This window comes from Poecilia reticulata, linkage group LG23, assembly GCF_000633615.1.
Source record: "Poecilia reticulata strain Guanapo linkage group LG23, Guppy_female_1.0+MT, whole genome shotgun sequence".
Taxonomy (NCBI): Eukaryota; Metazoa; Chordata; class Actinopteri; order Cyprinodontiformes; family Poeciliidae; genus Poecilia; species Poecilia reticulata.
This window is the reverse complement of record NC_024353.1, coordinates 8,081,409-8,094,233: the sequence shown is the minus strand read 5'-3', so window position 1 is coordinate 8,094,233 and position 12,825 is coordinate 8,081,409. Positions and strand designations below refer to the sequence as shown.

Genomic DNA, 12,825 nt, shown 5'->3' with positions numbered 1-12,825 from the left:
TACCTGCTCACAGTGCCAAAACCACTGGTTTACTGACCATGGTATTACTGTGCCCAATTGGCCTGCCAACTCTCCTGACCTGAACCCCATAGAGAGTCTGTGGGATATTGTGAAGAGAAAGTTGAGAGACGCAAGACCCAACACTCTGGATGAGCTTAAGGCCATCGAAGCATCCTGGGCCTCCATAACACCTCAGCAGTGCCACAGGCTGATTGCCTCCATGCCACGCAGCATTGAAGCAGTCATTTCTGCAAAAGGATTCTCGACCACTTATTGAGTGCATAACTGAACATAATTATTTGAAGGTTGACTTTTTTGGTATTAAAACACTTTTCTTTTATTGGTCGGATGAAATTTGCAAATTTTCTGAGATAGGAATTTTGGGTTTTCATGAGCTGTATGTCAAAATCATCAGTATTAAAACAATAAAAGACCTGAAATATTTCAGTCGGTGTGCATTGAATCTAAAATATATAACAGTTTAATTTTTATCATTACATTATGGAAAATAATTAACTTTATCACAATATGCTAATTTTTTGAGAAGGACCTGTAAACATCTGATAATTGCTGTTTGTCTCCTACACTCTGATACTCCTGAATAAAATCTAGTGCAGATTCTTTGTTGTTGTTGTTGTGAGAGAGATGTGTAAGAGCAAAATCTTAAGAAGGGTTTTGCCCATTTGCCTTATAAAAATACATATTTTTAAAGTGTCCATTGAAGACAGCAGCAATGAAAGCAGGATTTAGGTCACCCTGGGTTTGGGACTGAGTTGATATTGTCCTTGCAGAAGAATGCAAAAAGTGTGGCTATTTAAAGATGACTGCTTTGCATTTTAACCAGATTTTAATTTGTCTGTAATCCTTCTGCTTAATTTCCATCTGCATCAACCACCTGAGCTTGGGGTTAATTTTGAACTGCCACAAAATCGGTTCAAGACACCTCGAGTCAGCTGTAGTTGTCATACCAGGCCACTAGATGGCGCCTCAATTTTAGCAGGTCTTAGCTTCCACCTCATACCTGCTATATCCATCTCCCAAGAAGAAAGTTCTCAAGTAAATATATCTCTTATATTAAAAGTTGTGTTAAACAGTACAGGTTGAGTAACGCAAAAAAACAACGTGCTATCCGCCATTGTTTTTGTTATCTGCCCGTGCGTGCGTAGTGCAAGGACGTGCGCTTACTTCTCCTTACTTCTTCTGATACTTCAGAAAGACCGGCTGAAAATATGTTGGAGTTAATCTGAAGAGCGGCTCAGTGTAAACGGGTACAATGTTAAATATTAAAATTACAAGAATAAAGCTATTTCTGAGAGAAACTTTGTATGCTGTAGGCACACAAGGACTCTGGTCAGATAAGACCACAAACCAACAATTACATGGTGGCGCTAGCATAATGCTATGGGGGCACTTCTGGTAAAAAGTGACTAACTGTTGAGGTGAGCAATACCTTCAGATAGCTTGGTAGAGATTTGCTTCTAAACAGCTAAAGCTGCATTTGAAGCAAAAGCTGGTTCTGCTAATCATACACTAAGGGAGGATGAACTCAGTCCAGTACATTGAAGTTTGTGTTTGGAACCAGGCAAAATGTTCAAGGGATATTAATACTTCTGCAAGGCTACATGAAGGCACTTCTTATCTTCAGATGATAAATCTGCAACGAGCAGAAACATTTCTACTGTAATTTAGCCTGAGCTTGCATTCCGGAGTGAGTCAACCCAATGTTGGATACACTTTCTGGTCAGCTTAGAGTCGGCAAGCTTACGGCACAAAGTGGAACTACTTCCTGTACAGTTTGTGTGCAGGAATTTCAGGCTTATGCTCAATAATCCTCGGCGACTGTGAGAACAAAGCTGATTGTGTGTGTGACTATACAAGTAATACTGGACTCACACAGCATTCCAGACACATTCATTTACAGAGGTGCACCGTTCCACCTTTGGGAGTCTCCGTCAACTCTGTCACACTGAGCCTGGCATGCGTATCAGGTGTTTTCGCTTCTTTCTTTATCTGACCAGGCGTCGTAGAAAAGAAACAAAAGTTCTTCCAATTCTTTGTGATAGCAGCAAGAACATTTTTACCTCATTAAAAATCCAGAGACTTGTCCAAAACCTCTAATCTATGACCAACCCCCTGGCCCCCTCCGCCACCCTCTCACGCCTGAGCACCAAAGCCCCACATCCTTCTCTGCCCTCTTTGCTGTCCTCCTCCTGGACTGGTTGGCATGTGTATGGAATAAAAATGTGTCGGAGCTTTTGTTTTGCTGGTTCCAAGTAACAGTGCCGGACTGAGCCAGGAGAATAGGAGCTAGAGGGGAGAGCAGGGCTGTCTCCATTCAGCCGAAGAAGAGATACATGGGTGCTTAACGAGGAAGAGACGAGGAAGAAGAGGAAGAAGAAGAAGGAAGGGGAACCTCCAGTGCTAAAGATGCTCCAGGTATTATTTTGTTTGTTTTCTATATATGTTTAACATAAAGAAAACCGAGACTTGTGGTCATAGATGAATAATTTATAAAAGGCATGCTGCCCTTTTGGGGGGGGCCTAATGGGGCCATGAAGTGACTAAAGATAAAGATTTTCTGTCAGAGATCCATCATTACAGTCTGTCTACCTGACAAATGATTGCAGGGTTGTCAGCAGCTCTTTCTTCCTGAAATGGACTGAGTCGAGCATCAGCTGACGCAAACTCACCTGAGACGACTGAGAACGGGAGTCGACACAGGTACTGCAGATGAATATCTTATTAATTGGCTTTTTTTGTTTGTTTGTTTGTTTGTTTTAAGGATTTAATCGAGCTCCCGAGTAAAATGACAAACTCAACTGCAGCGATTTTTAAAAAGCAGAACTTTCACAAGTTTTTATTTGTTGTAGATTTTCCTATAAGTCACACGGAGACATTTTCAGAAGTGGCAGACCGTGGTGTGATCACCTCACGAGAGCTGCAGTTCTGGAAATGCTCTCACCCAGTTTCCTTGTATTTATGCTTGCCGTCATAATGTTTTGCATCACCACTGTACGTACACCCGCCTTGCAACTCGAGTGTCTCAGGTTGCAGAGAAACCAAGTCCAACATACTTCAATCCAAATATAAAATACTGATTGTGAGCATGTGATGGCTGCTGTTTCCTCTAAAGACGGGAAAGACAGTTTTCTAAGTGCCTGTCTCTCATAGGTATGCACTGGTTATTGATTTATACAACAGAGACACATAAGCATATTGTTCCAGACTTTATGAATTTATATCTGTACGTAAAAAGATTAGGATATCTGCTTAAAAGTGTTGGCTGACACAACCTCCATCTAGATTCAGTCTTTTTTTTAAAATCTTTTCTGTTTCCTTGAACTAGCCTTTGTGGGATTTTTTTTGTGTGTGTGTGTGGTATTGAAGTTATTCAAAGAATTTAATTAGTAATTTTCAGATCCTCTCTCCAACAGAGCACAGAGGAAGAAGGCAGACACAAAGTCAGAAGATGGAAGAATCTTCGCAGGACGTCAGCCAGATGACCAGCCAGCAGGTTCTCTGTGACCCCGCTGAACAAAAAAGCAGAAAGCGCCTCTCCACTCTCAAAGTACTCAAGCTATTTCTAACCTGCACTTCTCAGATTTTTCTCTTTTTTTTCTAATTTTGGTGTTCTTACAGCACATTCTTTTGGTGCTCTCAAGTGTAATTGCCTTTCGATAAACCCCCCCCCCCCAAAAAAAAAAAACAAGTTGAAAGCCTAAAAAGCAGAATAATGGTGCAACTATTAGCAGTGGCCTCTTGTATCTTGAAGGCTCTGGGTTCACTGTTTGGCTCAGGATAAGTACTACCTTTTGCTCTCTAGTTGCCTTTTTGGGGGGGTTTTCTGAAGACAAGCAACTTTAGAGTTATTGGGTGAGTCTAAGTTGCACAATAATCAGAATCAGCTTTACTCGCCAGGTTTGCGCACACAAAACAAGGGATTTGATTCTGGTTCCACTTTGCTCCTAATAAAGACATTTAAAATATAAATGTATAAAAAGGGCAAATACAAAAAAAATAATAATTCCCTACATAACGTTGAACTGAAATGTTTCAATCTGAATTGTTATTGCAACAAAAGTTGCAAAAACAAAAATCATATAATTCTATTCAAAACATGCAGTAAAGTTCAATCTGCAAGGAGGCAGCTAACAGCTAGCACACAGTGCTAACAGAAGCAGATGGCTCAATGCCACTGTTAGACCAGTGGTCAGGATGTCATTATCAACACACAAGATTCATGTCTAAAATAAACTTTGCTCTCATTTTAGCGTTGTTTGGAGCTTACCGCTTTGCTGTGTCCCTCGTTTCCATGGGAAGAAGGAAGTGACCCCTCAATCAGATAAAGTCTTTTGGAAAATCCCCTCTTGATACTCGTGGAGGTTGCTGTAGCAGAGGTCCTTAATAAGTGCTCCACGCAAACAGATTTTCCCCACTAATGTTGGTACAGTCCTGAGAAAAATTCATTTTAACTAGACAGTTCAAAGAGGCTCCGACGTCGGAGGACAATGCAAGGAATCTTGGGCAACCCAGAACCAAACATTTTGACTTGTGTACTTGCGAGCTCGCCACAACTGAACTTGGACTACAAAATCGCTGCGAGAAAAAAAGAAATATGGCGGATTTCACAAAACTGATTAGCTGGAAGTCATGATCTTGTTTAACACTTGGAGAGACATCATAAACAAGAAAAACGTTATGGGCAACAGAGAAAAATTGACATACCGAAAAATATAACTCAAAAAGAATATAAAGACATCTACGCAACACCAAGACAGAATAGATATAGTTTTTTTGGACTCCTACTCAAAGTACACAAAAAATGAATACAAAGGCTAAAAAAGTGGATTTTGCACAATATGTCCGAGTTAATGTTGCTAAAGTTAAGCAAAAAGGCAAAATGGTTAGTCCAAAGATAACATGGTCGGCTTTTCTCAGTCACAACAGTTTAACCCCCCCAGATAATAATGATTGTTCCTTTCTTAGCTACTTTGGTTACACAAAATGTGACTGAAATGCACTTGTTTGTGAAAACACTTGGCGCTCAGAGGTAATAATACCTAAAGTCTTCTGCAGAATGAAAGACAGAATTATGTGAAACAATCAACATAATTTCAGACTAGAAGAACTGCCCTGGGTCAGATAAAATCTGGTTAAATTCTCTGATTTCCAGGGAGTGGACGATAGAAGATCAAAGCAGGGCGGCAGATCTCACCGCGTCTTCCTCTGTTTTGTGTTCCCTAGATCTTCATCATAGCGCTCTCCTTCGCCTACTTCTCCAAGGCGCTGACAGGCACCTACATGAAGAGCTCCGTCACTCAGATAGAGAGACGCTTCGACCTCTCCAGCACGCACGTCGGCCTCATAGATGGCAGCTTTGAGATGGGTACCGCTTCACCCACGCAGCCCAGCAGTCTATATGTTGACACTGCTGTCATTTTCTATTCCTTTTTGTCTTTCTCTGACGTTAGGTAACTTGCTGTTTCTCGCCGTGGTCAGCCATTTTGGGGCTCAGCTCCATCGGCCCAGACTCATCGCTGCCGGGTGTTTACTCATGGCCGCCGGTGCCCTCCTCACAGGCCTGACGCATTTCTTCATGGGATTGTAAGCGCCAGTGGAAACTTTTACACTCAGTAAAACAACAACAGTAGAATCTGAAAGACCGATTAGAATTATTTGCAATATTTGATATTGTTTTGTGGCTTCATTTCACAGCTACAAGTATGACACAGTTATTCAGGTTCTCCAGAGCAGTAATGTGAGCATTCCAGCATGTGTGGATCCTCTGAAGACTGTCGACATGCCAGGAATTCAGATTGAGCCTTCTGTGGAAGACAACAAAGGTATCAGCAGTTTATCCTGTGATCTAATGGTCAAAACTGTTTTCTGACCAACTGACACATAGAGTCCACCTTTAACTTCATATGTGTAATGACAGCAGTGTTTTCTTATTGTGTACAAAAGGAATAAAAATGCTACAGTAAGAGCAACATTGCAACCTAAGTAATGTAAAAAAAAATAAAAATACTCCAGTCCAGAGGAAAGACAGACTGTTAGTGAGAAATACAAATACATGTGGTTTTAATATAAACGTGAATAAATAAATAAATAATGGTTGTGTTTATCAGGCTGTGAGAGAGAGTCCAGCTCCCACATGTGGATCTATGTGTTCCTTGGGAACGCTTTGCGTGGGATTGGTGAAACTCCCGTCACGCCCCTGGGCATCTCGTACATCGACGACTTCGCTAAAGCGGAAAACTCTCCTTTCTACATCGGTAAATGATAAAACGAGTCGTGAAGTTGAACTTTGTGGTTTTAAAGGAAGACTTATCCTCTTCATATTTTGGCAGCTTGTCTCCAGACTATTACTCTCCTGGGCCCCATGTTTGGATTTCTCCTGGGTTCCTACTGTGCGAAACTTTACGTTGACGTTGGATATGTTGACATGGGTAAGTATGACAGTACTTTTCCTGAACATCTTCTGGTGATAAATATGGGAATTTGTACCAAAATTATTTAAGATGTTGCTGCTAATCTCGTGAAGGGCTTGGATTAATAATATATGACATGTAGTAGCATTAGTCATGTTTTCTGACTGATTATTACAGTCAACCAAAAGTAGAACTCCTGTACCCCCCCCCCTCTCCCTTAATTTCAGATTAAATGTAGTCTTTTAAACCTTTTTGGCAGCAATCACACTCTTTGTGACAAAGCGGACACAGGGGACCGACTGTGTTCTGTGCTTCATTTAGACCGAGCCTGCTGTTTGTAGGGCAAAAGGTTTGACACACTTACACCAAAACAGGTAGCACACTTGTCAGTGAAGGTTAGTGAGAACTTTTCTGAGTGCCCTTGGGGAGATTCTTGACTCGTTTTCCCCAATCAATTATTTATTTCCCACCATAAAATGAAGTTAAGTGGCAAGTTCCAGCACTTATTCCCATCTCTGAAAGTCAAAGCGAAACAAAATCTGCTCCTTCATGGGGTTACCAGGGTTACTATGCAGTCTGGAAAAGCATAAAAAAGTGTGGGATTTATTTTCAGTATTTTTCCATTCCATATTTCTTCCTGGTTAGGAAGAAATAAAAAACTAAAATTTGTTTTGCGGACTTTTATCCCTGTTTTACTGTCTAAAATGTGTTATTTTTTCCATTCTGCCCTGTTCCCTTTCTTTAATTCTTTCCCCCCTCTCTTTCTTGTAGACATATTTTATCCTCTTGTCTTTTCTTCCATTCTGTTTCTGTTCTTTAATCTCTTAGCTCTTGTTGTGATGCCCTCAGATGCAAACTGTTTTCTTTGTCGGTGCAGAAAGTGTCACCATCACTCCAAAGGATTCCCGCTGGGTGGGTGCCTGGTGGCTGGGCTTCCTGATATCCTCTTCCCTGCTGCTGGTTTCCAGCATCCCTTTTTGGTTCCTGCCACGCTCGCTTCCCAAACAAGGGGATGAAATGGACACACCCACTCCTCCCTCTCTAACCCTCGATGGGGCAGAGAGTGCACAGAGCAGCAACCAAACCATCAAGCTGACCGAAATCGCAAAAGGTTGCAGCTGAAATGTTATTTGTCTGGAAATGTACACGTAGCTCTTTTAGTAACTTCTTGTATTTTTCCTCCATGTCCTTCAAAAGGGTTCCTTCCGTCACTGAAACGTCTCTTGGGGACCCCTACTTACTTCCTGTTTCTTTGTGCGGCCATTCTGAAGTTTAACTCATTTATAGGCCTATTGACTTTCAAAGCCAAATACATGGAGCAGCAGTTTGGACAGTCAGCATCCAGAGCAAACTTCCTCATAGGTAAATCACACAGAATCGCCTGCTAATAAACTACAGAAAGTTGGTTGATATGATGGTTGTTAAATTGGGAAAAGATTTACTAAGTAAAAAATGCTTTGGAATAGTTAAATCAAATAGCAGTTAGACCCTTTGAACAGTGAGTATCGGTGGTGAATATAATAGCCACCCTTGAGAAAAGTAGTTTTAGTATTCATCTTACAAAATTTAAATTCATAAGACAAAGATTTGAAAAGAAATGTTCTCTTAGAGCAAAGGCTAGCTTAGAAACTTAAAAAAAACAGACCTCAAGGTGTGCATGGTCTGTCAGTAAATTACCACATGGGTAAATGAACGTCTGTGCCAAAAAAGGTAAACAAACCAGTGATCTGGTAGCACTCAGGTGGAAACAATCGTTTACGCTCCAGTTCTGACCAGCATTCTTACTCCAATCTGGTTAATTTTCCCACAACAATAAGCTGTAGGGTCCTAAAAACTTCACTGTAAGTCATTGCTCCATGTTAACATGCTAACTTGAACAGATATTGACAGACTGTTATGCAAGCTTTTGTTCATTTTCCTCAGAAACTACAGGTAAGCTCACCTAACGAGTAGGTACTTATGTACTTTATGAACATGTAATCTCTCTGGATGAGCAATTTTTGTATATATATGTAAAAAAAAAAACATTGTAAAACTACTCACTTTCTTCAAAGAGAAACTTGATGTTCACAAACGATGACCACCTGAATGGCCTGCCTGCTGACACTTTTTGTTGTTTTGTGGCGTTAATCTTAAAGAAGAGTGGCGTATCGTCTGCGTACCGGTGGTCCAGCAAAAAATCAACAACCTGAACAACCAGTCAGACAGTATGTGCGAGTGTCCGTGCATCCTTAAAAAGTCCTAAATTCTTGTGTTTAAAGGCCTTAAAATGTCTTCATTTTTAAAAATGTAAGTTAGCCTTAATAATGGTCTCACATTTTGTCATAGTAGGACTATTTAATGTAATTTTTTTGTGGCAGACTTTTCTGTCAGGCAGAAATTCATTCATAGACGTCTTCATTACATTCTGTGACTCGAAGCGGTTGAAGATATTGCTGGCTAGCTGCTGATATACCCTTTATATATACCCTATCATGCGCAAGTTCAAATTTATGGCCAGTTGGCTAGACAATGTTTCTTTTCGCCACTTGCTCACTTATGTTGCTAACCCATATGAGGCCAGGCGCAAAACACTTTTCAGCATGGCACTATGGAAACTAAAGCTGTAGAGAGCCATGTTTGATTAGGCTAAAGCCGGATTCACAGTTTTTACTGTACTTGATTCCAACACAGCAAGTTCCCCCAAACATCCTTTATATTTATAGTTTTATATTTAATTCTTACAAAGTCGCACATTTGATTTGCTGAAACCTACACATACACTGTGATATATATGGTCTCCCATGTGGCTCTTTTCTCCAGTAAACATTGTTTGTTGTGTTGTTTCCTCTCAGGAGTGCTGAACCTACCCGCCGTAGCCGTGGGAATCTTTTTGGGGGGGCTCCTGATGAGGAGGTACAAGCTGAGTGTGGTGTCAGGAGCCCAGCTTTCTTTTGCCACTTCTTTCATGGGGTACCTTCTCTTACTACTGCAGTTTGGCACCAAGTGTGACAACAGGCCAGTGGCTGGTCTCACTGTATCGTACAATGGGTCAGCATCAAGACAAAATCCGTCCCCAAAATATAACCTCGTTCATTCAATTTGTCCACTCTACATATCTTCCCTTTGTGCCTTCAGGACACAGAGGGTATCATACAATGGGGAGATGCTCTTCTCAGACTGTAACAGAGACTGCTCTTGCTCGCCAGATGAGTGGGACCCCGTCTGTTCGGACAGCGGCATCACCTACGTCTCGCCATGCATGGCAGGCTGCCTCAACTCAAGCGGACGCGGCAAAAACACAGTAGGGAAGCAAATTTTCGCTGAAAGTGTCATTGAAACACTTCAGTTGTGCTTGAGTATCAGCAGAACCAACATACTGATGACCTTCTTTGCAGGTTTTTCACAACTGCAGCTGTGTCTCCACCTCTTATCCGCCTGGCAGCTCCACGTCAGCGAGGCTGGGTCAGTGCCCTCACACTAAGGACTGCAGCCGCAGCTTCACCTCCTACATGGCTGTTTCTGTTCTCAGCTCCTTCATCAACTCTCTGGGAGCCACACCCGGCTACATGGTCATCATACGGTCTGTGCAAAATTATTCTCTTAGAAATAAAGAGAACATAACAATACGTTACGTTGTCGTTATGCAGTAGGGTGCAAAAGACTTGAAACTGGGTCAGAAAGTAACCCTGATGGAGGAAAAGTATCCAAGTCAAGGATTTAAAACGGCGGAGGAGACGTAAAAAAAGCTATTGGCACGTTTTAATGTGTGCAGTGTAGAAATGTAGGAATCTGTCTGACTCTCAAGCTGCACACAAAACGATCTGCTCCAAAGCGTAATGCCGTCTTTCTACAGCTTGAATGATCAACAACCAATTGGAGCTAATTAGAAGCAGAGTGCAGCTGTGAGGAGAGAGGAGTAAGAAGACAGGAAAAGTAATGAAACCAGTAAAACACACATTTACAAGTTATGAATAACTAACACAAGAAATGAACAATAAACGTGATCCAAGTAAAAATAACTAAGAACAGTCCGAAGTAAGAAAGAAACTAAGACTGATCTAAATCAAAGCAAGAAAAGAGAAAACAAGGAATAACTAAGGCCTAACACAGACAGCAAATCAGCACAAATACAGACCCATGGAAAAACCAAAACAAGCCAAGGGCTTTATTATATTATATCACAAACAGTGGCATTTTAACAAGTGTGTGTGACTTTCAAAAACTGTGGCATTTGATTGTTTAGTAGACAGAAGCAATTATGTGACCTAAACAGAAACTTTGCTTTCTCCTCCATATATTCTGAAAATAGACAAAGTTGAGTTACAGTCTCCAGTTTTATTGTTCCTAACTGTAAATATTACTGGTGTAGAGTTTGTCCTCACTGTTTTCTTTTTGTGTTGTTTTTTATTTCAACATAGCTGCATCACACCAGACCTCAAGTCCCTCGCGTTGGGTATTCAGACTTTGGTAACCAGGACTCTTGGTAAGCGTCATTGTTTCACTTGTATATATTACATAAGATTCCCTTTATGTAATATCTGTGCTACACTTTGTAGGTGGAATTCCAGCGCCTGTGTATTTTGGAGCACTTATAGACTCTACTTGCCTGAAGTGGTCTATCAAGAAGTGCGGGGGAAAAGGGGCGTGTCGCATTTACGACTCAAATATGTACAGGTAACACATCAGCTAGCACAAACAAAAGTGGTTCTTCCGACATCTTTAGATTAGTAATCTCACCTTTTGTCTGTTCATTGTCTCCAATGAAAGAATCATTTTCCTTGGTCTGATTACTTGCCTCAGCGGCACTTCCTATTTCTTCATGATTGCCGTCATCGTCCTCCTGAAGCGACAGTTTTGGAAAGCAGACCGGGACATAGAGCTGCAGCAACCCGAAGCGTCAAAGGAAAGTGGAATTATGGTTCAGCAGGAGACCCAGGAGAAGAGCGGTGCTGGGTCCACAAGTCCCAAACTGTCTTCTGACAAAACAGACTCTACAGGAGTCGGGAAACACTTGGAAGGATGACGGGAAATAATCAGAACAGAGCAACTCTTTGCAAATAATTGTCTATTTTTCATAAATATATATGACAGGATCCTGACAGAGACTTCAGGTGAGTTGTTTTTCTTTCTCATAGATGATCAGAGAATGTTATCAACAAAACCTCTGGTCTATAAAAAATCATTATTTCCTAAGGCGTGCAATAAAGCAGGCAATTCATGTTAGTCTGTTCTTGCTAGGTCTGTTTACCTCCATATTGGTTATCATGTAATGCAGTTTGTTTTGCTACTACAGACAGGTTGACCAGCAATTTAATACACTGACCTTTTTGTACATGTACTTCGCTGCCATGTTGAAAGCAAAAATTATTGTTTAGTCAAACCTCTTGTTTAAAAATGCTCTTTTTGGCAATAAATAAATCCTTCAGTAAGAGATTTTGTCCTATTTGGTTTTTGAGACCTCTATATTTGTTTTTGACTCCAAAACGTTGACTTTGTTCTTAAGCCACTTTGTGACCATTTGTCCATCTGGATGACCAATCTGTGCCCAAGCTTTTACTTCCTGGTTGACGTCTTTAGATGTTGCTTCCACATTTCCATATAATGTTCTTATAAAGATGCCATGTGTTTAATGATTAGCAGCAGCTCCTCCTGCAGCAGTATGCTGGTTGGACATGTTATATACATGTATGTACATGTATATACACAAATATACACCATTTGTGTATATTTGCGTATAATTGTTTGAAAGGATAAATGCAGCACTTTCAATCATTTGGAAATTGTTCCCAAGGATGAACCAGACTTGTGGAGCTGCACAACTCACTCCCTGATGTCTTGGCTGCTGTCTTTTGACTTCCCTGTTGTGTCAAACAATAAAGCAATGTGTTTCACATTATGTAAAGAAAATCTCTGAAATTCTTTTTGTTATATCTACTGTCGTATGTATGAAGGTTCTAAGAACTCCCACATCATTGCTTCTACAAGTTAATAAAAGTGATCATTTAGTACCGAAGTGAAAACCACCCAGCTTGTTCAAACAAAAATAGCAAAAACATCTTGATTGACTACAGTCGTTCATTTCCATGCTATTAATTTTGGTCTCCGTTTGTATTCCCAGAGCAGTKTGGTTGATGCTGTTTATTTGTGTTGATGCGTCAAGAGCTGGGTGGACCAAGAGAGAGATGCATACACCTTCTCTCTCTTGCAACACCTTCCCCCCAGAAACATCTATAGGAATGTGGATGTTTGGACATAATCCACTGCAAACACTGTCAACACTGCAGATTGGATCCGCTCAATTATTATTAGAGACCACGCGTCATTAAATCTGTGGGTGCAGGGTGCAGGTTTACCAATCATCTCCTGGCGACTTTTGATCTCAATCATGTTCAACACCAAAGGCAGGAACAAA

General features: G+C 40.9%; 1 protein-coding gene across 1 annotated transcript; it reads left to right on the top strand.

The window, feature by feature from the left end:
- The first annotated feature begins 1,067 nt into the window (after window positions 1-1,067).
- Window positions 1,068-12,309, top strand: slco1e1 (solute carrier organic anion transporter family, member 1E1). Its single transcript, XM_008401186.2, has 16 exons — window positions 1,068-2,436; window positions 2,628-2,721; window positions 3,435-3,568; window positions 5,245-5,386; window positions 5,472-5,604; window positions 5,716-5,843; window positions 6,129-6,275; window positions 6,351-6,449; window positions 7,309-7,542; window positions 7,629-7,793; window positions 9,266-9,461; window positions 9,549-9,714; window positions 9,809-9,993; window positions 10,832-10,896; window positions 10,970-11,087; window positions 11,181-12,309. The coding sequence occupies exons 3-16, from the start codon at window positions 3,470-3,472 to the stop codon at window positions 11,434-11,436; spliced, it is 2,133 nt and encodes a 710-aa protein (XP_008399408.1). The 5' UTR covers window positions 1,068-2,436; window positions 2,628-2,721; window positions 3,435-3,469; the 3' UTR covers window positions 11,437-12,309.
- The last annotated feature ends 516 nt before the right edge of the window (window positions 12,310-12,825 follow it).

Excerpts from the sequence above, each read along its gene's own strand:
- slco1e1 (XM_008401186.2), top strand. The coding sequence starts at position 3,470 with ATGGAAGAATCTTCGCAGGACGTCAGCCAGATGACCAGCCAGCAGGTT. Across the intron at positions 6,276-6,350 it reads AAACTCTCCTTTCTACATCG|CTTGTCTCCAGACTATTACT; the intron begins GTAAATGATAAA and ends ATATTTTGGCAG. Across the intron at positions 11,088-11,180 it reads TACGACTCAAATATGTACAG|AATCATTTTCCTTGGTCTGA; the intron begins GTAACACATCAG and ends CTCCAATGAAAG.